General features: G+C 41.1%; 1 protein-coding gene across 1 annotated transcript in view; it reads right to left on the reverse strand.

Annotated features, from left to right (window-relative positions):
* Positions 1-25048, reverse strand: part of SUSD5 (sushi domain containing 5) — a 41270-nt gene extending 16222 nt beyond the window's left edge. The window contains exons 1-4 of the mRNA XM_025038974.1: positions 25045-25048; positions 19032-19209; positions 14678-14796; positions 4991-5179 (exon numbers count right to left, since the gene is read on the reverse strand). Of these exons, the coding sequence (XP_024894742.1) occupies positions 4991-5179; positions 14678-14796; positions 19032-19209; positions 25045-25048 (490 nt within the window). The remainder of the gene's footprint in view (positions 1-4990; positions 5180-14677; positions 14797-19031; positions 19210-25044) is intronic.
* Between the last annotated feature and the right edge of the window lie 547 nt (positions 25049-25595).

The following is a 25595-nucleotide window of genomic DNA, read 5'->3' on the forward strand; positions in this document are numbered from 1 at the left end:
TAAACTTCAGCAAGTTCATTCAGGCATTTCCCACCTTACCAGTAGATTTTTTTAAAAAAACCAATGCACCACTGAATTGATGGAGCATCTCAGTTCTCCACTGCAGTGGATGCTGCTGGCGTCCCACCCAGGTCCCCTTTCCCAGGCCAGTGTGCCCATCCCCGGGCTCCTGGGAGTGTTGGCAGCTGAAAGTTCACAGCTACTCCCTTTTCTAGAGAATTGCCCTTGGCAGAATAGGAGCCTCACCCAGGAGGGTCCATGCCATATGCCCTCTATGCCCAGCATCCTGTAAACAGTGTCAGACTGATATGGAGGAACTCAAGGCTGGTCCCCTGGCTTCCAAGTAGGACCAGCCCTGAGGCACGACTCATGCTCTACAGCTCCCCATGTGAATCCAGCTGGGGCCACACCTTAAACTCCTTCCCCTCGCCCATCCCGCTTCCCTAACCCCTTTCTCCCTCAATAAACCCTATATATCAGGACAGGCTCTGCTTTTAGGGAATCCGGCCCAAGTCATCCAGCCAGTATGCAAATGCCCCAACAATGACAAATTTGAATGAAACAGACTTCATGGTAGCCCCGAGCCCCCGATCTCTGAGACCAAACTCATCTGAGCACCAAGTTATTTAAAGTCTTGATCTTCAAGGTGCCTGAGGCTTGAGGCTCTTGGCCTGAAGAGGTTGTGAAGGGAATAGAGCCAGGGACCTACTGCCACCTCAGCGGAGGAGCTCCTGGAGCATCATATATGGGCAGGTTCTGCCAGAGGGCCTGGAGTGGGCTCCCGCAGCTCACAAGGAAATGTAAAAAAATGTTTTGGGTGGGGCAGGGAGAAGTCCTTGGCAGCCACACACTGTGCAGGGAGCATCAGTGGCCAGGCCCAGTACGGAGGGGACAAGTGCTTCCCAAAGAAGTGAGGCAGCTGGGGGGACTCGTATAGAATGCCTGGGAGGCACGCATTAGAAATTTACCAGCTGCTTGCCCATGGGAACCCCATCAAGTCCTAAAGCCACATGGGCCCCGCCTTTCTGGAAGGACCAGCAGCTGGTCTCCAGTATCTGAGACACCTGCCAGCAAAGACTAACTTCTTACTCACATGACAGTTGAAGTCACAGACTGCTTTTAATCATTTGTTGAATTAGGAGCTGGAGTCAACAGCACACAAGGAAGCCAGGAGCCAGCGTCGTGCACAAATCCCTTCAGATCTCTTAAGTGAGAGGTCTAAATACTCCTTGATCATCATGAGAGTGAAAGGGAGAGGACGAACACTCATTGAGCCCAGACCATATCACGGGTCCCGTTCTAAGTGATGCACTTGCAGGTAACTCTACGTGATAAATAGTTTCCAATTTTTATGTAAGCAAATTAAGGCTAAGGAAAGTCAAGAAAATTGTTCGGTTTTCCCTTCTAAGTCTTTCCTTTGTCATTTAAATAAGCTTGTCCCTCCCATCTTAAAAAGCAATCGAGCAAACAAAGCAAAAGAACCCCCACCACCTCTTTGGCCCCCTGATCCTCTTCCGGCTCTATTCTAGTTCTCTTCACAAACAGCAGAAATTCAAGGATGAACTGTCTGCACCTGGCACTCTTCCTCACTCCAACTCAGTGGCCCCAACCTTTTTGGGTCCCCAACCTTTTTGGCGCCAGGGACCAGTGCTCCTATGAGAATCTAATGCCTGATGATCTGAGGTAGAGCTGAGGCAGTGATGCTAGCGCTGGGGAGTGGCTGCAAATACAGATGAAGCTTCACTAGCTTGCCCGCTGCTCACCTCCTGCTATGCAGCCCGGTTCATAAAAGGCCATGACTGGTACCGGGAGTTGGGGACCCCTGCTCTAACTTGTTCCTGTACTCATTGCAGTGTGGCCCAGGTGCATCCCGCTCCCAACACACACACTGAAAATGCAAGGCCTCCAGAACCTTCTTATACTGTGAAGTCAAAGCACAATTTTTAGCTTTCTTTTACTGGATCTCCGCAGCCTTTGAGCTCATTGAGCACTTCGTCCATCTAGAAATACAAACTTCCTTTAAAATTTCACCTTCTGCGACACCTCGTCTCCCAGCTTTTCCTTCTACCTCATCAGGTCCTGCTTTCCCGTCTTTGAGGCAGCCGGTTTACTAGATAGAGTTCCGTTTAGGGCCAGGGCAGTTTTGCTCAGCTTTGTATACACAGCAACTTAGAGTGCTGTCAAACGAAGGGACGTGGAGCGAGTGAATGAACGAATGAATCGCCAATCCGCTAGCACAAGGAATGTCATTGTCCAAACCCAGGTGGATCCAACTCTAAAACCCATGTTTGACCCACTCTCCCGAGATGATTGTTATCCAATCTGAAACAGTTCTCTAATCAAAAAAGTTCATGTTCATTAGAAAATTAATGCAAAAATGGAGTGAACTATCTGGTCATGATATTCTTTTTAATACACACACATAACTTCTTTTAATAACACAGAGACTTTAATTGTTAAACCTACAGAGTAATGAAAACTGCAACAGTCAGTACTCTCAGCCAAACGTAGAAACCAAAATTCCTACCCGGCAGCCTAAAGCTCTAACGACCCTGCTTTGCAGTGAGAAAATAAACACCATTTCAGACACACAAAACCTGCATTTAGTTCTCAGTCTACTGGGGCCAGTAAACAACCCATCTGGCTGGTTGGTGGGTATGGCTCGTGCGATGGTGCAGCTTCAGTGCCTCACGGAAATAAAGCCAGCTCATTAACAATCTCAGGGTGAGTATGGGTCTGCTTCGAGGTGACACATTCAACAAACAGGAAGCTCAGGCCTGATGCTTGACTTCCCCAGACCTGGCAAGGAGCTCCTGCCTGCCACAGAGCAGCAGCAACAGAGGAAAGATGAGCAAAGTGTCAGGAGACTGCTCAAACCGTGCTTTTAGAACCTGTCCCAGTCTGTAACCTTTTGTTATTACTGTGCAACAAGGCAAATAGATACACAGAGAGGAAGTTTTGAAGAAGCTTCTGTAACAATCTAATTGGCGAGTGTTATGTCTGTTTAATGAAAAAAAAAATGTGCTTACTATCTTTGGAATATCTTTAGTCTTATATTAATTCATTTTTATTGCATTTTACTAAAATATCACTTGGCCAATGACTACTAAAAAATTTTTAATGGTCCACAGAAAATTTGAGAGGTAGGAAAATAGACAATAATTTGAAAAATTATTCATTAAAAGATACCCCAAGAGGGCAAGCAATAGAATGGGAGAGAAGATTTGCAACATATCAGTCAAGGAAGCTTTATGTGAAAAAGAAATTCTACGTTATGTAAATAATCAATTCAAATCGATTAGAAAAATGGGCAAAAAACTTGGTCAGACACTGGAGTGAGGAAATGGCTAATGCTTGGTTAATATGTGGTAAGTGCTCGACCAGAGAAATGAACATTATAAATCACCAGAGATGAGTCACCAGATCGGCACGAAGGTAAAATCTCAAGATGCCCAAGGATGCTGGACAACCAAAACTCCCGTATACAGCTGGCGGGAGAGTAAACTGGTTAAAATACTTCAGAAAACTGTCAGGCAGCTTCTACTGAAGCTGAAGACACACCTACCCTGTGGGCAGCAATTCCACTCCCAGGAACCAGCAGAAATGTGTTCACATGTGAACCACATGATGTGGACGAGAAATCATGGCAGTGCAGTTTGTGACAGACACAACATGAAAACAAGCCAACTGTCTACCAGCAGACTGGAGAAATGGTGGCGTATTCACACTGTGGATTGTAGACAGCAGTGAAGACAACAAACCTCAGCTCAGGCAACAACGTGCATGAATCCTGCAGACAGGACAGTGTGCTAGTCTAGTTACGGTTCCCCCATGGGATGTGCAGGACATTCTAGGGACAAACTTATAAATTCAGTACGGTCATGGTGCTGGAGTCTTTCTCTTCTACAAAGCCAGCCTCTCCTTGGTACTCAGACATCATAGGGCTGGGGGTCAGAAAGGTGGTCCCTGAAGAAGTCTTGGGGTGAGAGAAGTCCTGTGAGCCCAGGGAACTGTTCTGGGTCTGGCACGAGGTCCGTGGTGTAGGAGTTGGGAGTGTGCAGGCCAGACCTGGCTGTGGCAGGAGGTGGCAATTTCTGCTACTGGGAAAATTCCCAAGGGGCTGGGTGGGATGTATGAATGCGCAGCTGCAGGAGCCTGGGACCTCCAGGCACACGATGATGGGGAGTGGGAACATCTGTGGATTCCTACTGGCTCAGTGTCCCCAAGGAATCCTTTTAGTCTCAACTCAATATTCAGACTCATATGACCGCCACAGGCTACAGGCCAGGGAGTGGAGCAAGGCAGCAGGGCAGTGGCAGGCAATTCTTGTCCACACAGCTGTCTACACAGCTGTCCTGGAGTTATTCTCTCTTGCCTCACTGTCCACCCCTGACACCCCTGCGATTGTTCAGGTGCCAGGGAATAGGACTCGCATGTGTGGCTGGACCCACCTTAGTTTACAAGCCCCGAGCCTCACAAGAGCCAATAGCTCCTGTCACAGCCCATAGCATAGTACTCAGGGTCTCCACAAAGTCATGCCTGGTCAGAAGAATCACCACAATCAGGGAAGCCCAAAGCTGGGATGCCTCCCTTATGTCGTAGGTGTTTATGATAGTCCTCCTGGCCCAGTTTACCAGAAGCACTGTTGTTTGATATCACAGCTGGCATTCCATCCCAATCTGGTTTCCAGGGAAATAACCTAAGGTCAACTCTTTCCTTATGGGAGAGGAGATGGTATCCTTCACCCCCCCCCGCCCCTCCCCCAGTCTCAGGAGATGAAGAGCTCAGTGGGGATCCACTGCATCTGAAGTGCTGCAGGAACACCCAGGTCTAGAACTCAGGGGAAAGGCCTAAAAGCCTCTTTGCAAAGGGACCTTGGTGGAGGCGAGCCCGTTACGTGTGTCTGTCACCAGCACACATGGAGCCGCTCTGCTCACAGCGTGAGGGCAGGTGGAGGTGGCCTAGCTCACAGGGCAGGGGGGTGGCTTACCTTTCCCGCAGGCCTGCACCAGGCCATACCACTCCCCACAGCTGTTACACAGCAAGGTGAAGGCGCTTTCGCGGTGGCCTGTGACGTGGCCTGGGGCACACACGTACAGCAGCTCGTCCCCCATCTCCAAGCCGGTGCGTCCCTGCAGGATGGTGTGTGGGAACGAAGGCGGGTCTCCGCACGGCTTCTCTGAGGAGAAGGAACCACAATCAGCTTTCCCAAACTGTGCAGAACTTTTGCAGCCTGGGAGAAAACAAACTCAAAAAACAACTCTCCCCAGCGGTGGGTGCCACCTGCAACCTGAACTGGGATCACAGGGGCTGTTTCTCCTTCACTCTGGCTTCTCCAGGGCCTGGCAGAAGGCCTGGCATAAAGGAAGCACTCAAGAACTATCTGTTGAATGAATAAATGTGATGTTAAAATACAATGTTGTATTTAAAAATTGCCAGGCAATGTTACCCTTTAATGTCTCCTTGAAAGGAGGACCCAGAGACATTTACCCAGAAGCAAGGGCCCTTTTCTGCCTTATTTACATAAGCAAACAGGTACTTGTTGTCAAAAGCTAAAATGTTACATACTGTAGAGTCGATTGGAGGTGCCTCTCCCCTCCTCCAACCTCACATGTGACCAGTCTGGTATATACAAATAAATACAGTCACAGATATAGACATACACGAACACACATACACAGGTAGAGAAACAGATACTGATACAGTTTGTGTGTATATGGTGTGTGGTTTTCAACACAAATGGGATTATATCGTATGTATTACTGAGTATCAGCTTTTATTTAAAAAACTATTTTTAGGGCAAATTTAGGTTCACAGCATAATTGAACAGAAAGTACAGATAGTTCCTATACTCCTACTCTCAAACTTGCACAAACTCCTCTATGATCGACATCCGGCACCAGAGGGGTACATTGTGACAACTGATGAACCAACATTGACATCTTACCCACAGTTCACACTTGGATCTGAAGATGGACAAGAGCCCCCACCTGGCCCTGGAACCTCTTCCTGTGCCTGCCCTCAAGCTGGCCACAGAGACAGTCTTGGGGCACACGGCCCAGGCCCCCTTTTCGCTCCCTGCCCTGGTTCTCCTGTGAGAAGTTTTCTGCTGGTGTGAATGAAAAAGGGGCCATAAACTAAACTTGACAAGCTCAGCGGGGACCACATGGCAGGCCTGACGAGCTCAGTGACCAAAAGTACCCATCAGGATAGTCTGATCATAAATTCCTAACTGGGCAGGTCATAGCGGGTAGTCACGTCCCAGGCCGGTAGCTTCCTTAGCAGAGGTCAGTCTGTACCTTAGGTGAGCTCTGTCCACTGTTTTTATGCATCTAGGATAATACACCTTGGGAATGGCAGAGTAATTTTCTTTTCTAGACTCCTCAAAGGCACAACTGTGGGCACCAGAGCACGAGACCACAGAACCCCTCACTGTTATCTCGTTCCCCACATACCATGTCTATGTGCTGCGAATGTTGATTAACTACCTCGTACCCATCGCTGTCAAAGAAATGTTTCTCCATTTTGCTTTTTATCCAATCCAGAGATTTCCCCAGCTTACTTTCTCCCGCTCCCTTAATCTACCACCTATGAATTTCATGTAACCCTCTCTCCATCTCCTTTGACTCTAATGTATAAAATAAGCTGCAAAACTGCCATTCTCCAGAGCATTTTCTCAATCCGTTGAGATTCTGCTTCTGGACACATTCTCAAAAATTTGACTCAAATAAAATCTCATAAAACTTTTCTATGGGTATGGACATTCTTTTGTCGACACTGGTATATATATTTTTATTGGAAATGAGCCTCTTAGAAATGAAAGGAGACTGGTTTGTATTAAAACTTATAAATTATTTACGAAGAATCTGTGGCTGATCCCTGAGGCAGCCACTAAGAGGCCCACCGAAGGCTTCGGCCAGTGAGGAAGCCCAGGTGAGGTGGGGAGGGCCCAAGCCTTCCTCTTTCCACACTGGCGAAAGCTTCCTGGGTTCAGCGCAGGTGAGACCCTTGGGCTCAGCGGTCCATGGGCCAGATCCATGTGGAATGACACTTTCATTGATATTAGTTGAGGAAAGAGGTTAATGGTTACAGGACCTGGGCCAACCAGGTCACACTCCCAGCCCCAAGGTGAGCAGTGGGCATTCTTGCTGTGGTCTGAAGCCTCCTCCTCCCTACCCGCTCCACCCCCTTGCCACCGTGTCCTCTCAGGTAGTTACAGATAGAAACAAGCCCATTTAAAATATAAAAAATATCTTAGTGGATAAGCCTAAAATTTCCCACCATTAAGGATGATGTTAGCTGAAGGTTTTTGTAGATGTTCTTTATCAAGCTGAAGAAGTTCAATTCTATTCCTGGTTGGCCGAGAGTTTTTATATAAATGGGGTCGGTTTTGTCAAATGCTTTTTCTGCATCTATTGATATGAACATGTGTTTTTTTCTTCTTTAGCTTGTTGATGCGATGGGTTACATTAATTGATTTTTGAATATTGAACCAGCCTTGCATCCCGCTTGGTTACAGTCTATAATTTTTTTTATATATTGTTAGATTCAAATTGCTAATTTTTCGTTGAGGCTTTCTGCACCTATGTTCATTAGATATTGGTCTGTAGTTTTCTTGTAATGTCTTTCTCTCATTTTGGTATCAAGGTAATGCTGGCCTCAAAGAATGAGTTAGGGAGTATTCCCTTTGCTTCTAACTTCTGGAAGAGATTGCAGAAAATTGGTATAATTTCTTAAATATTTGGTAGAATTTACTAGTGAACTCATCTAGGCCTGGTGATTTCTGTTTTGAAAGGTTATTAATTACTGATTTAATTTCTTTCCTTATATGCTGGAACAGAAACTAGAAGTCTTTTTTTTCTCTGGTGTTTTATAGCTCTTTCCACATTAGTGCTATAAAGTACCTCAGTCTTTTGAAAGGCTACATTACAGCACACATTATTTAATCATTACACTGACATTTATGTCGGTTCCAAGTTTTTACTATTATAAATAGTGCTACAATGAACAGCTCACGTGTGCATTTTTGTACATATTTTATTTTGTTAGGATAAACTAGAAATGGAATTGCTGTGTCAAAATGATGCAGTGAGACTTTTTTTTTCAAAATAAAGAAATAATTTTAAATCCAAATTTCCTCTCCTAATTTTTTACGTTAGAAAAGAAAGCCTTTAGTCCTTCTGCAGTCAAATTATCTAAGACGTATATTGCTTTAAAGAAGATATGGTAAGAAAAGATGAAAATAGAAAATATGACTTGTGCTTTAAGCCACTTCGATTGGCTTTACAGCTTGTAGTTTTTGGTAGCACTTTCTCAAAGAAAGTCGATGCTGTGCATGTTCTTTCACAGGAGAGATTTTTGAATGAAAAAGGGTATGGCTGTACTTTAGAAGTCAGCATAGAATGTTGCATTTTAACCAAAACTGCCTTGACTGTAGCCCAGGAGATCAGCTTTTAATTTCACTTTTGTGGCAAGTAGGGACAGGCAGCCATCTGAAAGTTGCCACAAATCCAGGGGCACCCCACTGAGCAGAGAGGCATCACCCTTGGGTTCAATTGGTCTGAGCAGGCCATCCTGAGAAGAACGGACCAAAGTCATCATCAGCTTCAAGTAAGGCTGGGCCGAATTCCAGCTGGTATCTCAGGGGCAAAGGGCTCTGTCTCTCTCTCCACCACCCTCAGCTGCCTATGACTCACGCTGGATGTCCCAGTCTTTCCCCCTCTTATTGGTTTCTAGTTTTGGGAAACTGGAAGCTCCTCACCAAACACTCACTCTTAAAAAACTGGTAAATACTTTCCGTCTCACACAGCTCTATCTGTGAGATTCAACACCAACTCTTTGGAAGGAAAATCCAGGAGCAGGATAACTGTTTTGAGAATAAAGAGGAACTTCAGGCCAAATTCACAACCTACCAGACTCATGGGATCTTCTCCCTCAGATGTAACTTCCAGGATGGCATGGGCTAGATTCTGGCTCAGGAAAACCGCAATAACGCTCCTGAAAGTCTGGGCCCACACATCATGTATTTCTAGATTTCCCACAAATATACAAGACAGGAAACATACTGCTTCTTAGATGGTGTGATTTCAGAAGCTACAGGACAACAATCCATGCATTAACACAAGTGTTTGCTGAAAACACCACCCATATCCAGATGCGACTTGAATTAGTTCCTTTTACTAACCTTCCCATCTTGAACCTTAAGAGGGAGCTATGGAAAACAGCTGGCTATATACTTGGACTCTATTCTCTTCCTTAAAGAAACTTACATTTGGGCAGTCTTTACGGCTACTTCTCAGTTTTCCCACAGGTAAGGGTTATGGTTTGTGGAGTTCTTAGACTTTAGAGCTGGGTTTCGACAGTTTCAACATAAAGAGCAATTTCTATTATTTTCCTTTCTAAGGAAAGAGATTATATAAGAGATCTTGCCTATCAAACAAATAGTACTAATAAACCGACTCATATTTTCAAATTAAAAGGATGCATTTGCTTGCCAATCAGAGCTTCTGATAATCAGCTTCCATAGTTTAGAACGCATATGAAAGTTAATGCTTTTATTATGAGAAATTTTAAGACTTCTATCATGACTTTTGAAATTCTAAAGAGCCTGCAAACCCTCACTATTATTACACAAACCAAGGATGTAGAAATTCTGACACAAATGCTTCATCTTTTCTCCTTTTCAGTTTACTTAAGCTATGTTAAGAAGTTGTCTCTTGTGCCCACCTGCCCAGCTCCCCCCACACCCTGCTCTACCTAGGACAGAACCAGCATTGTCCTCCCCATTATACTCAATTTTATCATTAGTTCTCAAACTAATGGCTCCAGGGAACCTTCTGGGGTGAAGGAAATGTTCTATATCTTGACTGATTATGAGTGATTTTAATTTTCTTTATACTTTCTACTACAATGACCACATGTTCATGTTTATAATTAGAAAATATATTTAAAAATGTAAACTGAAGCTAAGGACACCTACTAATTCTGGTTGTTACCAGAATTAAATGTTATGCTTTGCCCACTGCCTGCTACATGCCTGGACCTTAATTAGGAATATAAATGAACACAAGTTCCATTTCCCAAGTTAGTTGGAGACTGATGGTCTTTTGAATCATTCTTCAGGTGATGATGGTAACTGAAGGTCCATTTCTCTCAAACCAAATATAGCCAAATGCACGATGGCGGAACAGGAATTGAGGAGGAACAAGGGCAAAACAAAATGGTTCACCAGAACCATCAGAACATGGACCCACTGGCACCATTTCTTGGGCTGCTCAGACATTCGGTGCTCCTGGAACTGACTATGCATTAAGACTGATCTAGCATGGGATTTTAGAACGGAAGACCTCAGTCCTGGGAAGCAAGACCTAGTGCTATGCAGTCCTGGGTGTGTGGGTGGCAGGGGAGGGGAAAATTGCTTATTGTGGTGGAAATTGTCTGCAGCCACTTCAGACCTGCCCAGCAGGTCTACTCAAGCCTCCAGCGATGTTCTAGACCCAACTCGCTCTCCCGAAGTACTAGCACCACGGCTTGCCCATGGCTAGTCTCCCCAAACCACTGCGATCTTAGATTTCTAGCCCTTGCTCCACCTGTTCTGTCTGTCTGCAATGTCCTCTCCTCCCTTCCCTAACCATTATTTCCAGGAACAAAATCCTCAAATTCTGCCTCAACTGCCACTGCTACAAGAAGTCTTGCTAATTAGCTTCCTCCTTTGTGTCATGGAAATGCATTCATCTCTTCCTTAACCTTATATACTATCAACTCCCTGACAATGGCAGTGATATCTCTATGTCCGTCCGTCCATCCATCCATCCATCCATCCATCCATCCATCCATCCATCCATCCATCTGAAGCACCCACAAGTCTGAGCTCTGAACTCTGCATTACCCTGGATAAGTAAATAAATGGTCAATGCCTGGTCAGTGGCATTGAGCTCAGAATTTTCCACACTCCCTTGGGAGATCCTGAACTAAATAAGTCCTATCAGGTGTTCAAAGCATTGCAATTGGTTCCAGTCTCCTAATTGCTGCTGGAGAATTTCCCCAAAGCTGATCCTGAGGAATGGGGCCTCCTCCAGGAAGACCTGGGAATTGGCTACTCTCCAAAATTCCTGATGGCTCTCAAGAGGAGCATCCAGCTCTCCTTTTGATGACATAAAGAACGGAAATGATTCCATTTCTGTTTTCAAGGAAAGTATAGGCAATTGTAAAGTATGCAGGGAAAATGGAATTCAGTGCTTAGAAGGTGAGGTGGGCTGGTGGGGAAGAGCAGCCCGGCCAGCCTTGGCTTAGCAGTGGGGAAACAGAAGCGCACCCGGAGTGAAGCCTTGTGGGTACTCTCCAGACCCCACGCCGTCGACCCTAGACAAGCTGCCAAGAGAAGCAAAGGCAGAAAATCCAAGTGGAGGCAGCTTATTTCATCAGCATCCAGTTGGTTAAAAATAACTTTACTTATTAGTTTAAGTGAGATCACCACAGGACTGGAAATTCGCTCTTCGTGAAACAAAAATACTGGAAGGAAAACGAGAAAAGTCTACATTCATGATGCACTTTATTTCAAAAAAAGAAAACACAGGAGGAAGCTGTCTGAACATCCCACAGGCTCCGTTTTCCTTCTGGGCTCTTTATAAGGCACTTGTCTGCTGTTTGGGGAGTTAGCACATTTCATTGTTCCTGTCTTGCCAAAGAAAAGCAGCAGCACAGAGCTAATGTGAAGCATATGGCAACCTTTGGAGATGAAACTGCACCAGGGCATATGACGAACCAGACCTCATCTACACTCCGGCAGGAACCCCAAGGAACTGCCTGTTCTCATCTCCCGCGAAGGCACTACACCTTCCTTCAGCACACAGACTTCCCTGTTGACTGTTAACTCCACTGAGGAAAAGCAGCAGCTCACTGAGCAGGATGAGGACTGTGTGAGAGCAGTTTAAATGCTCTTTCTAAAGGATGGATGGCAGAGGAATAGAGACTGAGTTCCCTCTGAACGACCTTGGGAACCCATCCTGCTTTTCTAGAAAGCCCAAGAGAGAGCAGCCCTCAGCATGCACTCCTGAGTCCCCTGCATGCCCATCTGAGGCTTCCTCACGGTTCAGGCCCCTGTAGGACCAAGATTCTAGTCTCCTCCACATAGCCCCTCCCACTGAGTTGGAGGTGACAGGAGGCCAGGCTCAGACAAATTGCTCTGGGATCAGAGCTTTTGAGCACTTTTACTCTAATGAACCACACACAGTGCTTGCTCTACTAAAACGGCATCAATCTTCACATATGTTGACAGGCATCCTGAATCTGCTTCACATGTTGGCTCCCCATGACTCAAGGGTTTTTTTGGGGGGGTTGGGGTTTTTTTTTTCCTGCTGTTGTTTTTGGAGGAATATGTAGACCTTTTTAGAAATTTTTATTTTTATATAATTTCAAAGTTACAGAAATATTGTAATAAGGAACTCCCATAATACCCTTTATCCAGATTTACCAATGTGTTTTCATTTTGCCTCATTTGTTTTATCATTCTTCTAGATAGATAGATATAGAGACAAATATACATCATATACATACATACATATGTGTACATATATAAATGCATATTTATGTATATCGATACTGTCATTCTTTTCTTAACCATTTGAGAGTAAGTTGTAGATATGATGTCTGTTTGTCCCTAAAAATCTTGAATTTAGCTAATATTTTCTCATGATCAGATTCAAGTTATGCATTTTTGGCAGGACTACTACTGAACTGAAGTTGTGTTCCTCTGAGTGCAAAACATTAGGAGGCACATTATATCGGTTTGGCACTAACTCAATTTTGGAGTCATTATCATGGCTTTGACTCTGGTGCCCTATAGGATGTAAAAGGTTGTTTCCAACCTCTGGCTTCATGCAGCACGATTGTGGGCAAAAGGGGCACACATTTGCATGCACACAATCTGTTTGAAAGCCAGTGAGGTGGGAAGCCCAGGTTATCCTGTTGGATGATGAGAAACATGTGACTCAGTCATCCCCATCATCCTAGCCAACAGCCAGCCAACTCCCAAAAGCAAGGCCACCTAAACTAGCTGCTGACTGTAGACCCGCCAGTGAGCCCAGCCGAGGCCAACAGAAGAATAAATTGCTGGTCCAAAAAAATAGCGAACTAAATAAATGGTTGTTTAAAGCCACTGCCTTTTGGAGTGATATGTTAAATAGCAAAAGCTAATTGATACCTCTTACTTATCAGGGAAAAGAGCTAAGACTCAGAAGCTCTGTATATTCATTTGAGATCACTGAAGAAAAAAGGTCATGCTGTTTTTCTCCTTCAGGGATCTGAACCTTTGCCTATTGTTTGGGAGTCAAAGGATTATTTTAATTGTACGTTTGTTTGTTTGTTTGTTCGTTTTTAAAACATGGATATTCTCCCTAGGACTCTGCAGAGCAAGGCTACATCCTTCATTCACTTGATTGGACAGATGGTATCAGGAGGCTCTCACAGACTCTTCTATAGACCAAGCAAATGAAGAACTCTTCCTGGAGGGAGACCCCACAGCAGCAGAGAGACCTATCACTAACAAACATCTAACAAGTACCAGCCACGGCCTTAGGGTCCACTATGGCTCTTTGACTTATTAACTCCTCTGACCCCTTCCCTGGAGATAAGGATTTGGTGCTTCTGGGATGCAGTTGAGGGTTCATATTTCTAACAAGTTCATCTGGTAATTTTTATCATCAGAGAGATTTGGGAAACTCTGTATGAGAGATATGGCTCTCAAACTAGGCTACATGTTAAAATCGCTGGAGAGCTTTTAAAAAATCCTCCCGATGTTCTGAACATTTGTATCAGAATATCCAGGGCTGGTACCCAGGCATCAGTATTTCTTAAAACTTCCCAGATGAGACCAGTGTACAGCCAAGCAGTACCTGTGCTGATGTCTATGACTGATGAGTAAGCAGTTGGCTTTCTCTCCATCTGCATGAACATTCCCTTTCAAATGCTTGTGTTTCTGATAACGAAGGTGTACTTATTTCAGTGTATATGAAATGCTGCCTTGGAGTCTCTGCTACGGTTTTCTCCTCATCACTCAGCTGATTTCCCAGAAGGAAGCTGAATTCCTTCACCCCAGGAGCAGTTTCCTTTTGGGGAAAAAGGATTTTTTTTTCTTTCACCATGAAGAGAGACAGAAAGGCATGCCGTATCAGCAACCATAGCAGATGCTGTCAGGGGATGCCCGTATTGCCTAGATACCTTTGTCACTATAGACCCCTGTGCCTCTTGGTTGGAGTGTGGCACTCAGGCTACTGGAAGCCTTTGCCCGTGCACATCAAAATCCGGAAAAGCCTGGGAATTTACAGCTCCCTGAAGCAGCCCTTAACCAATGACTGACAGGCGTAGTGGTAAAAATACTCTTATTCTCTCAGTCCTGATCTGGAAATCTATGGTGACCTACACTGTCTCTAGAGATCCCCTGCAGAATGAAGTCAAAGTTATCCCCCACCTCACCACCACTGTGGCCTTTACTTAGTATTTTACCATTGCTTGGTCCACTTCCTTTCCTTGTCTACTCCCCCACTGCCTATTGGCTCTTCTTTGGACGGATTTCCTGATATACCATATTTCAGTGAATCTGCTTCTAGAGAATGCAACCTAAGATAGCAACTCCCACAAGCAGACCCTCCAGAAACTTTCTAAAGGCTCTGGCACTGACCTTCATCCTTAATACAAAGGGCATTGTATGTGCCACCAGGAGCTGGGTTGCTCTCAATTTTCACGTCAACAGCTCTCGTGATCTGCTGCTCACCACTCCCCTTGCCACACACGGTTGTCCTGAAACAGATAAAGAAGACACTGGATTAGGAGAACTAATTAAACATGGAAAAGAACATTCTTTTCTTTTGTCAGCTTAGAATCAGCAGACATTTTTCCGATTCACAAGCTTTGGTGGAAAGCCTCAGTATGAGAACACTTTCCCCAAACAAAAGTCTAAATTCAGGAACACATAGGGATGCTGGAGTTGAGGTCATATGTATCAATTCAAGTTTCAGAGGAATACATTGTTCCTCTGAATACATTCTAGTATGTGTGTTTACTATTATTATTCTTTTCTCTTTATGGGTTCTCTTCTTTATGAGGGGGTTTGTTGTGCTGTTCTTGTTTATATTTCTTATTATGGATCATTAACTCATTAACCTTAAGCCTTTGTCCTCTTCTAACACAAGCATTTTAATGCTTAACAATTTCCCTCTAGGTATAGCTTTAGAAGTATCCCATAGGTTAAGTATGTTATGTTTTTAATATAATTCAGTTCTACTTACATGCTAATTTCCATTATAATTGATTTTTGTCCCATGGTTTATTTAGGAATATTTTTTCTAAACAGCAAATAGTAGAATTTTTAAAAATCCATCTTTTTTTCCTAATTGGAGCATCGCATCCACTTAATTTAATCACCGATCTCTTTGAATTTCAATCTGCCATCTTTCTATTAGTTCCGCACATTCTTTCTTCCGTTCGTCCTCTTTTTTTCCCCTGATTTTGATTGTTTTAATTTGGCGGGGGGCAGACTCTTTTTCCTTTGTATTGGTTTGGAAGGATTATATCTTTTTTTTCTGAAATGTAAAAATCATTTTTATTTAGCAGTGGAATAAAATCACACATACTCATAATCACATGGAAGGAAGCCCACTAGACTAATGTGGTCATTCAGCAAGCAAAGAAATGGAGAACAGGAACATGAAATCACTAACCAAAATCCCAGGGCTGCTGACAAAGGCAGAACCGAAACCTGGGGCTTTATCTTCCCTTTTACTATTGTTTTAGCAGTTACCCTAAGAGTTATAACATGCTTTCCAGACTTCTTAAAATTTAATACTACTTTTACCCTCCTCCCAATGACACAACTTAAAATCCTTAAAATACTATGTATTAACATATTTAAAATACTTCCTGACTTAGATACTATTTTTTTAGTGTTTAGTATTTGCTGCTTTTTGTAATTATATAATTTTAATTTACTTCCCCTCCAACCCCATTTACCCTTTCATCCTTGTTTACAGCTCCAGCCTTCCACTTACAATTATTTTCCTCCTGCCTGAAGAGCACCCTTTAGTGTTTCTTTTAGTGCTGGTCCGATATAATGAATTTTTCTCACCCTTTGTCTGTCTAAAATGTCTTTATTTTACCTTTCTTCTTGGGAGATATTTTCACTGGGTATAGTACAGAATTCCAGGCAGTAATTTTCTTTCAGCAGTTTGAAGGTATCATTGAATTGTCTTTGGTCTTTGTTAGTTTATTTTTACTCTTTCTTTCTCTTATTACTTTCAATATTTTTTTCTTCATATTAGACTCTCATAAGTTTTACCATGATGTGCCAAACTGTGAATTTCTTTTTATTTGTTTTACTTGGGTTTCGTAGGGCTTCTTGAGTCTGTGCCCGGATATTTTTTTTAAGTTGTGGATAAGTCTCACGTTGCTTTTGCTCCATCTTCCTTCTCTTCTTTTAGAATTCCAATTGCATGCATCTTCTTCGCCTTTTACCCTTCTACATTTTTCATCTTCTGTTCTTTATTCTGAATTTCTTCTTCTGAAATATCTTCCAGTTCACAAATATTCTCTTTGGCTTTTTTTAATCAGCTGTTAGATATACCCATTAAGTTCTTAAGTTCAGTTATTGTATTTTACATTTCTAGGGTTTCCATTTTGTTATTTTTATAGTTTTCCATCTTCTGCCAAAATCCTCCTTGCCTTTTGCATCCTTGAACAGTTTAAAGATTTAAAGTCTGCATCTATCAATGCTAATACCTAGAGTTTCTATTGGTTATTTTTATTCTTGTTGCCTTGACTTCTCACATGACTGGTTATTTTATATTGTGTGACAAATCCTATATTTGCTAAAATTAATTGTGGAAACCAATTGCCTAGGATAATGCTGTCTTCTTCTAGAGATGATTTTTAAAATCAATTCTGCTAGCTATCTGGAGCACTGAAACTCCAGTATAATCTCAATCCAAATTCATGGCTTTGGAGGATTCGAAGCGATTCTTCAGCTCCTCTGAGGGCCTGCCGCTTACTTTTAGTCCTGGGGTACATTCCTACAACATCCCAACCCAAAGCAAAAGGACTCCCCAGATGCCTGCCTATAGAAAACCTGAATTCAAATCTGTCTTCCTGGTTCTACAAGGCTATCTAAATTGCCAACCAGCTTTTCTGCCACCATTTATGGAATGTGAAAAGGCTCCCAGGAAACAAGTGGCCCCAAAGTCTGTATTCACTGCTCTAGATCTCCGTCTTCCTATAGATTTATGTATATACTCAAAATAAATTCATAGAGCTATAGAGCATATCTACTAAAAATCTACTATGCCATCAATTGCAAAATGCACTATGCATTTAATAACTTGTTTGGTAAGGGAGATGGGATGGGTGTGATGGAAAGACCCATGGTGAAATGCACATAATAATGGTCAGATGCTTGGTTCTGGTAACATTAAAAAGGAAAACCTGTTTTTAATGTGTCGTGTAGTAAACATATCAAGTAAATATATTCACTTTATAAAGAAATACCATCTTAGCAATGCAGAGATCCACTAAGATGTCTTAACACTTTACAGCAAACCCAGACAGAATGGCCTTTCCAGTGACTCAGTCCTGATTTGTAATGCCTGGGAGACCGAAGCCTGGCTCTAAGCTGGCTCTTCAGAATCTCTGAATACCCTGGTTATCTGATGCAATGATGGTAACAGAGTTATGAAAAATATTTATACTTGACTACATAATGGAAACATGCATGCGCAGGGCATATTTTGTCTATTGAGGAACCTGGATATAAAAATATAAGGCAGAGAGGGTCACAGTTCCAGATGCGCCGAAAAGATCTGGATGTAGCCTCAGTTGTCCTATTTATTCAATTGCTGCTTCACATGTGGCACATGTGGAGACATGAGTCAGCATGGTTGTGTGTTTTCTATGGCCATCTGCCAGCCAGACATCTTCAAGGTTATTATCAACCAAAGTGTTCTTGGAGCCCATTTTACTCTTTCACATTCCTGTGGCATGAAGGAGAAAGCAGAATGGCTCTTGCCTTCTCTGAGTATGACTAAAGAAGCAGTTAGCAGCACTAATGGAAAGTTTTTTTCCTAGCCGGCCACAAGATTTTCTTCTCCACAAGGATTCCATGGGTCAGGAACTCAGACAGGGCACAAGAGAAATGGCTTGTCTCTGCTCTATAAAGTGTAAGGCCTGAGCTGGGGAGACTCATAGGCTGTTGCAACTCAATAGCTGAGACTCACCTGGAGGCATCTTCCAGACTCACCTGGAGGCATCTTCCCTTACATTTCTGGCAGATAATGCTGGCTATCGGCTGGGACATCGGTTGGGTCTATTGGTGAGAGCAATGACATGGGGCATTTCCATGTAGGCTGGGCTTCCTAACAGCATGGCTATCTCAGGATAGTCAAAACTTCTTACATGGCATCCCAAAAGTGAGTGTCACCAGAAATCCAGGGATGGATTTCTCTGACCTAACCTCAGAAGTCACACAGTATTGCTCCTGCTATATTCTATCAGTTGAGGCGATACTATCCTGTGCCTGATTCAAAGTGCCTGATTCGATGGGAGCAATGTGAAAAAATTTGTGACCATATTTTAAAACCTCAATACCGTATTCCTATTCATATATATGCAGATGCACATCAACAGGGAAAAACAGATAATGAATATATACCAAACAGTTAAGAGTCATTACGTCTGGGGTAAGGAAGAAGAGAGAAACTCACTTTGTATTTTACACAGATATGGATTATTTGAAAATTTAACAAGCATGTATTATTTTTGTAACTTAAAAAGGAAATTCAAAATAACAAAGTAAGGTGGGAGGGTGCGACAGAACTCTAGAAAAATGTTTTTATATGAGAACTCTAACCAAGAATGCACTGGAAGCCACTGCCCACTGCATTTAGCCTAACCTGGCACCTCAATCGAACAATTATCGAGTCCCCATATAAGCCCTGGTGGGGCAGCCGGATCAGCTGGAAGTACAGCCTCTCCCAGCTCGCCAGACTTACCCCAGCGAGCCATCCGCAAGCCAGCCCGTGGCGCACACAGCGAAGGCACAATCCTGGACCACTCTCCGCAGCTCCTCTGCAGACACCAAGTGAGCGCCCCTGCTCTTGCAGGAAAGCCGAGCTGCCTCCAGTTCCAGGCCCTGAGAGCCATTCCGAGACTCCAGCACAAAGAGCTTCCCTGTGTGGGGACAAGCATGAACACAGGCTGACTCCAAGATCCACGGGGATTTAATCTCAGCAAACTTACTCGCTGGCAGACACCTGCCAGAACTGTAGTTTCCAACTTGCCCTGAAGACCCAAGTGCAGCAACTACCCTATGGCACTCATCCCCGGGACCAGGTGATGACAATCATACCGGTATTTTAATCCTTTTTTTTTTCTCTCATCTTCTTTAAAAAAACAAAACAAAACAAAAAAACAACCAGAATTAACCATCTGCTCCAGCATGTTTATCTGGATAAGCCCTTCGAAAATTCTTTTTAAATGAAATCTTACCATTTGCAACAACATGGATGGACTTAGAGGGTATTATGCTAAGTGAAATAAGTCAGACAGAGAAAGACAAATACCATATGATTTCACTTATATGTGAACAAAATAAATGAACAAACAAAATGAAAACAGACTCATAATTAAAAAGAACAAACATGATTGCCAGATGGGGGGCAGTTGAGGGGCTGTGTGAAAAAAGTGAAGAGATCAAGGAGTACAAATTGATAGTTACAGAATAGTCACGGGGATGTAAAGTACTGCATAGGAATACAGTCAATAATATTGTAATAACTATGTATGATGTCAGACGGGTGCTAGACTAATTGGGGGGATCCTTTCGTAAATTATATAAATGTCTAACCACTCTGCTGTATACCTGAAACTAATATAAAATGATACTGAATATTAATTCTAATTGAAAAATAAAAATTTAAAAAGTTGCTGATGGTCAAATCATAAACTAAATAAATTAGGGGTTGGCAAACTATAGCCTGAAGACCAAATCCAGTTTGCTGCCTGATTCTGTAAATAAAGTTTTATTAAAACATCAAAAAAATTCTTTTTTAAAAAATGTTTTATATAAAAGCTCAATGTCCTAGGTTCTTCTGAGTTGGGTCACTTGGTGTCCAAGTCACTGATTCAGGCCTCGGCTCCACCTTCCTTCGCCTGCCCCAGTGCTTGGGTAATCACATATATAACAGGTTGCTTCTCTTTTCTGTCCCACTGTTTCAAGACATTATCAGGCCCTTCCCACAAAAAGTTCACTTCATTTCTTTCCAACTGGACCAGACAGCAGTGGCCATGTCTGGGGCACCCTGGCTTCCATCAATATGTAGGCATGTAGCAACATCAAAACGCGGTTGACAGTTGAGTGGAATAAGACCATGAATTCAGATAGAGGTGGATGCTGAGACTGAATGCAAAAGAGAGCTTTAGGCAAGAGAACCACAGCTCAAGAGGGATCACTGTGATCCCTAAGAGCCTACTGGATGATGCAATGCCTTGGGTGGCCCTGCTGAGTTCAAGGTAAAGGCAGGGGAGAAAAAGCCCAGTAAGAATGAGATATTTCATTTCCATCTGTCAGCAAAATTATCATACTATATTGATTTTATTAAAATAAGATACTTAACTGTCATCTACTATAAAATCACTATAATAAATATAATAATCTCCCTAGCTTTAACGCAAAAGTTATAATATATTTTTTCACAATAAATATATCTGTGCTCCCTTAGACTTGGTGGAAATGTACAGTACATAACCTGAATCACTACACTTGGTTGGCCCTGTCTGGAGAAGCAAGCACGCACCCAGGATGCTTTTTTATTAATGGTATGTACCTACCTGGAAAAAAAAATGTTGTGAAATTAATCTGAGGTTTTGATGGCCAAGCCCCTGAGCAAAGGGGATGAAAGTGAAGCCTGGGGCTCGCATGAAGTAGGGAATCTGATAGACCTTCCCTCCCACTCCACCACCATCTCTCACACACACACACGCACGCATGCACGCACACACATGAATACATGAAGCTGTGACTCTGAAGGGTTAAACTCTCGGGATAAGAGTGAATAAGAATAAATACCCGCTTTCTTCATTCACAAGACACTGTTGGAAGAGTTGCCTTGGTGCTAGGACCCCAAGTGCTAATCCTCATTGGAAACTGCAGTCTTAACAAAAATGGATTCAGCTTAGCGTGGCCTGAGAATAACATATATCCACACACCTGGTAGGAACAAATACAAATCCTCTTTGGAGAAAAGGAAAAAAGAAATTCTCCTGGGCATCAGAAAAACCCCATACAAATATTTTTTCAAAGTCAATGAAATCAGTGAAAAGCTATATAATGCAGCTAACTGGATAAGGAAACAAGATACCATGAGTGAAAAGCAACAGATACAACATGCAGCAGAAATTGACCTAAAAATAAGTTTGAATACTGGTATTAACAGGCATAGGTTATAAAACAATGATGATTACTATATTTAAAGAAATAAAAGACTAGTTTGAAAATATTTGAAAAGAACAGGAAAGTGTAAAATATGGCTTAGCTGATTTGAAAAAGAATCAAATAGGTCTTCTAGAAATAAAAAAAAATGCAGTGATCGATTGAAAATGCAAAGAATGCTTTTGGCTGCATATCAAACACAATTGAACAAAGAAATTATTCTTGAAAAAGAAATCATCCTAAATGTAATGAAGAGACAAAAAAGATGGAAAATATTAAAATAATAAAGAGACATGAAAGTAAGAGTAAGGATTAACATGTAATTTAATCAGAATTCTCAGAGAGGAGAAAAAAATGAGGTGGAAGCGATATCTGATGACAAAATACCTGAGACTTCTAAATAGCTGATAAATACTCCAAATACATATTGAATATGTCCAATAACAAATTCCAAGGTAGAAAAAAAAATCTATAAGGAGACATATGCTAGTGATGCTACCGAACGGTAGAGGCAGAGAACATTGTCAAAGCAGACAGAGAGAAGGGATAGAATAATTTCAAAGTAGCAACAGCTAGCCTGATAGTTGACTTTTAAAACAGTAGTAATGGAAGCAAGAATATAGTTATTATCAGAAAATAGCTGCAAATTTAGAATTCTAGAATTTCTCACCAACTGAGTTTCTTTCTAGAAAGTACTAAAAGAAGTATTTCGGCAGAGAAAATTATTTGAGCGGCAAGATGGAATGTAAAGGGAAAATCAATACATGGTTAAATATAAATGAATACTGATTATATGAAATGGCACCCAGTAACAGCAAAATACACATCCTTCTCAAGTGCATGTGGACCACTCTTCAGGATAGACCATATGTTAGGTCATAAAATAAGCCTCAATAAATTTAAAAGGACTAAAATTGCACAAATTATGTTCTCTAATTACAATGGAATGGAATTAGAAATTAATAACAGAAATAAATTGGGAAATTCGTAAAGAGGTAAAATAAATCAATGCACTCCTAAATAACTGATGAGTCAAAGGAGAAATCACAAGTGAAATTAGAAAATACTTTGAGATGAATGAAAACAAAACATATCAAATCTTATGGGATGCAGCTAATGCACTGCTTAGAGGGAAATTTATAACTGTAAATTCCTACATTAAAATAAGAAAAAGATCTCAAATAAAAATCCCATCTTTCCACTTTAAAACATTGGAAAAGAAGAGCAAACTAAACTCAAAGCAAACAGAAATGAAGAGGAATAATAAAGATTAGAGCAGAAATTAATGAAATAGGAAAAAAATCAATAAAACCAAAAGTTGGTCTTTGGAAAGAGCAACAAAATCAACAGACAGTTAGCTAAAATGACGAAGCCATAAATAAATAAGTCAATAAATAAATAAATGAGTCAAATTACTGAAATCAGACATTACTCTGATATTACAGAAATACAAAGTGTTATAAAGCACTACTATAAACAACTGTATTCCAACAAATTAGATAACTCGGATTAAATAAAAAATTCCTAGAAAGACAAACTACTCAAGAAGAAATAGGAAAATCCGAATAGACTTTTAATAAGTAAAGTGATTGAATTAATAATTTAAAAATTATCCACAAAGAAAAATACAGGTTCAGATGGTTTCATTGCTGAATTCTACCAAACATATAAAGAGGAATGAATACCAATTCTCCACAAACTCATCTAAAAAATAAGACAGAAGGTAACAACACCTCCCAACTTATTCTATGAGGCCCTGATTGCCCTGAACCAAAACCAGATAAAAGGCATTACAAGAAAAGAAAACTACAAGCCAACGTCTCTTTGGAATATAGACACAAAAACCCTCAATGAAATACTAGTAAACCAAATCCAGCAACATAAAAAAGGAATTATACACCATGACCAAGTGGGATCTATCACAGGAATACAAGGTTGGTTTAACATTCCCAAATCAATTAATTCCCGTATCAATAGAATAAAATACAAAAACTACATGATCATCTCAATAGATGTAGAAAAAAGTACTTGATGAAATTCAACATCCTTTCATGATAAAAAAAAAACTTCAACAAACTAGAAACAAAGAGGAATTTCTTCAACCTTGATAAAAAACATCAACAAAATCTCATAGTTAACGTCATACTTTATGGTGAAAGACTGAGTGTTTTCCCCTAAGATCTTAGTCAACAAGGATGATTGCTTTGCCACTTCTATTCAACATTCTATGAGTGATTTTAGCCAGGCAATTAGGCAAGAAAATGAAATAAAAAGTACCCAGACTGGAAAGAAGAAGTAAAACCAACTCCATTTGTAAATGACATAATCTTGCATCCTGAGGAATCCACTAAAAAACTACTATAACTAGTTAAGACAGGTTACAGTATATAAGATCAATATACAAAAATCAATTGCATTTCTCTACACTAGCAATGGATAATCCAAAAATGAAAGCACAATTCTATTATAATAGCACCAAAAAGAATAAAATACTTAAATTAAATTTAACAAGTGTAAAATTATACTCTGAAAGCTACAAAACATAATCAAAGGAAATTAAAGACCTAAATAAATAGAAAGACACTTCATATTCAAGAATATGAAGAAAACTTAATATTGTTAAGATGGCAATGCTCCCCAAATAGATCTACAGATTCAGCACAATTTCCATCAAAATCCCAGCAGTTTTTGTTGTTCTTAAAAGTCATATGGAAATTCAAGGGTCCCAGAATAGCCAAAATAAGTTGCAGGTCTCACACTTCTTGATTTCAAAACTTACTACAAAGTTATAGTAATCAAGACAATGTGGAACTGGCATTAAAACAGTTATATATATATACATATATAATTGAGATTCCAGAAACAAATTTTCACATTTACAGTCAATTGATTTTCAACAAGGAGGTCAAGACCATTCAATGGGGGAAAGAAGAGTCTTCAAGAAATGGTACAGGGACAACTGGATAGCTGCATGCAAAAAAACAAAGTTGAACTCCTGCCTCACGCTATCCATAAAAATTAACTGAAAGTGAATCAAAGACCTAAATATAAGAGCTAAAACTATAACTCTTAGAAGAAAACATAGGAGAAAATCTTTGTGATCTTGGATTATACAATGGTTTCTTAGATATAACACCAAAAGCACAAGCAATCGAAGATATAACACCAAAAGCACAAGCAATCAAAGAAATAATTGGACATCATCAAAATTAAAAACTTTTTGCTTTGAAGGACTAAATCAAGAAAGTAAAAAGACAACCCACAAAATGGGAAAATATTTTGCAAATATATATATGAAACTTCTATATAGAATAGGTAAAGAACTTCAACTCAACAAAACCAAAAGAAAAAACAAACAAGCAATCTGATTAAAAAATAGACAACTTGAAAAGATATTTCTCCAAAGAAGATATGCAAATGGCCAATAGAACATAAAAAGATGCTCAACATCACTAATCATTACAAAAACGCAAATCAAAACCACAATGAAATAGCACTTCAGGACTATTAAGATGGCAATTAAAACTAGAAAATAACGAATGTTAGCAAAGATGTAGAGAAATTAAAATCCTTACGCATTGCTGGTGGGAATGCAAACGGTGCAGCCACGGTGGAAAACAGTGTAGTGCAAAAAATTAAACATAGAGTTACCATATAATCCAACAATTCCACTTCTAGGTAGATGCCCAAGGAGGTAAAAGCAGAGATTTGAATAAAATTTGTACTTGTTCATAAAACATTATTCACAATTGATGTAGAGGAAAGCAACCGAAATGTCCATGGACAGATGAATAAATTAAGAAAATAAGGTATATGCCTATAATGGAATATTGATTAGCCTCTAAAAGGAAGGAAATTTTGATACATGCTACAACATGGATAAACCTTGAAGACATTATATAAAGTGAAACCAGTCAGTAATCAATGTACGATTCCATTTACAGGAGATACCTAGAGTAGTCAAATTCATGGAGACAGGAAAGAGCATGGTGGTTACAGTGGGAAAGGGAAAAAAGAGAGGTTTGTTTACAGGGGACAGTTTCAGTTGGAGATGAAAAAGTTCCAGAGATGAATGCCGGTGATGGTTGCACAACAACATGAATGTTCTTAATGCCACAGAATCGTA

Source organism: Pteropus alecto, unplaced genomic scaffold (genome assembly GCF_000325575.1).
Source record: "Pteropus alecto unplaced genomic scaffold, ASM32557v1 scaffold10, whole genome shotgun sequence".
Lineage (NCBI taxonomy): Eukaryota > Metazoa > Chordata > Mammalia > Chiroptera > Pteropodidae > Pteropus > Pteropus alecto.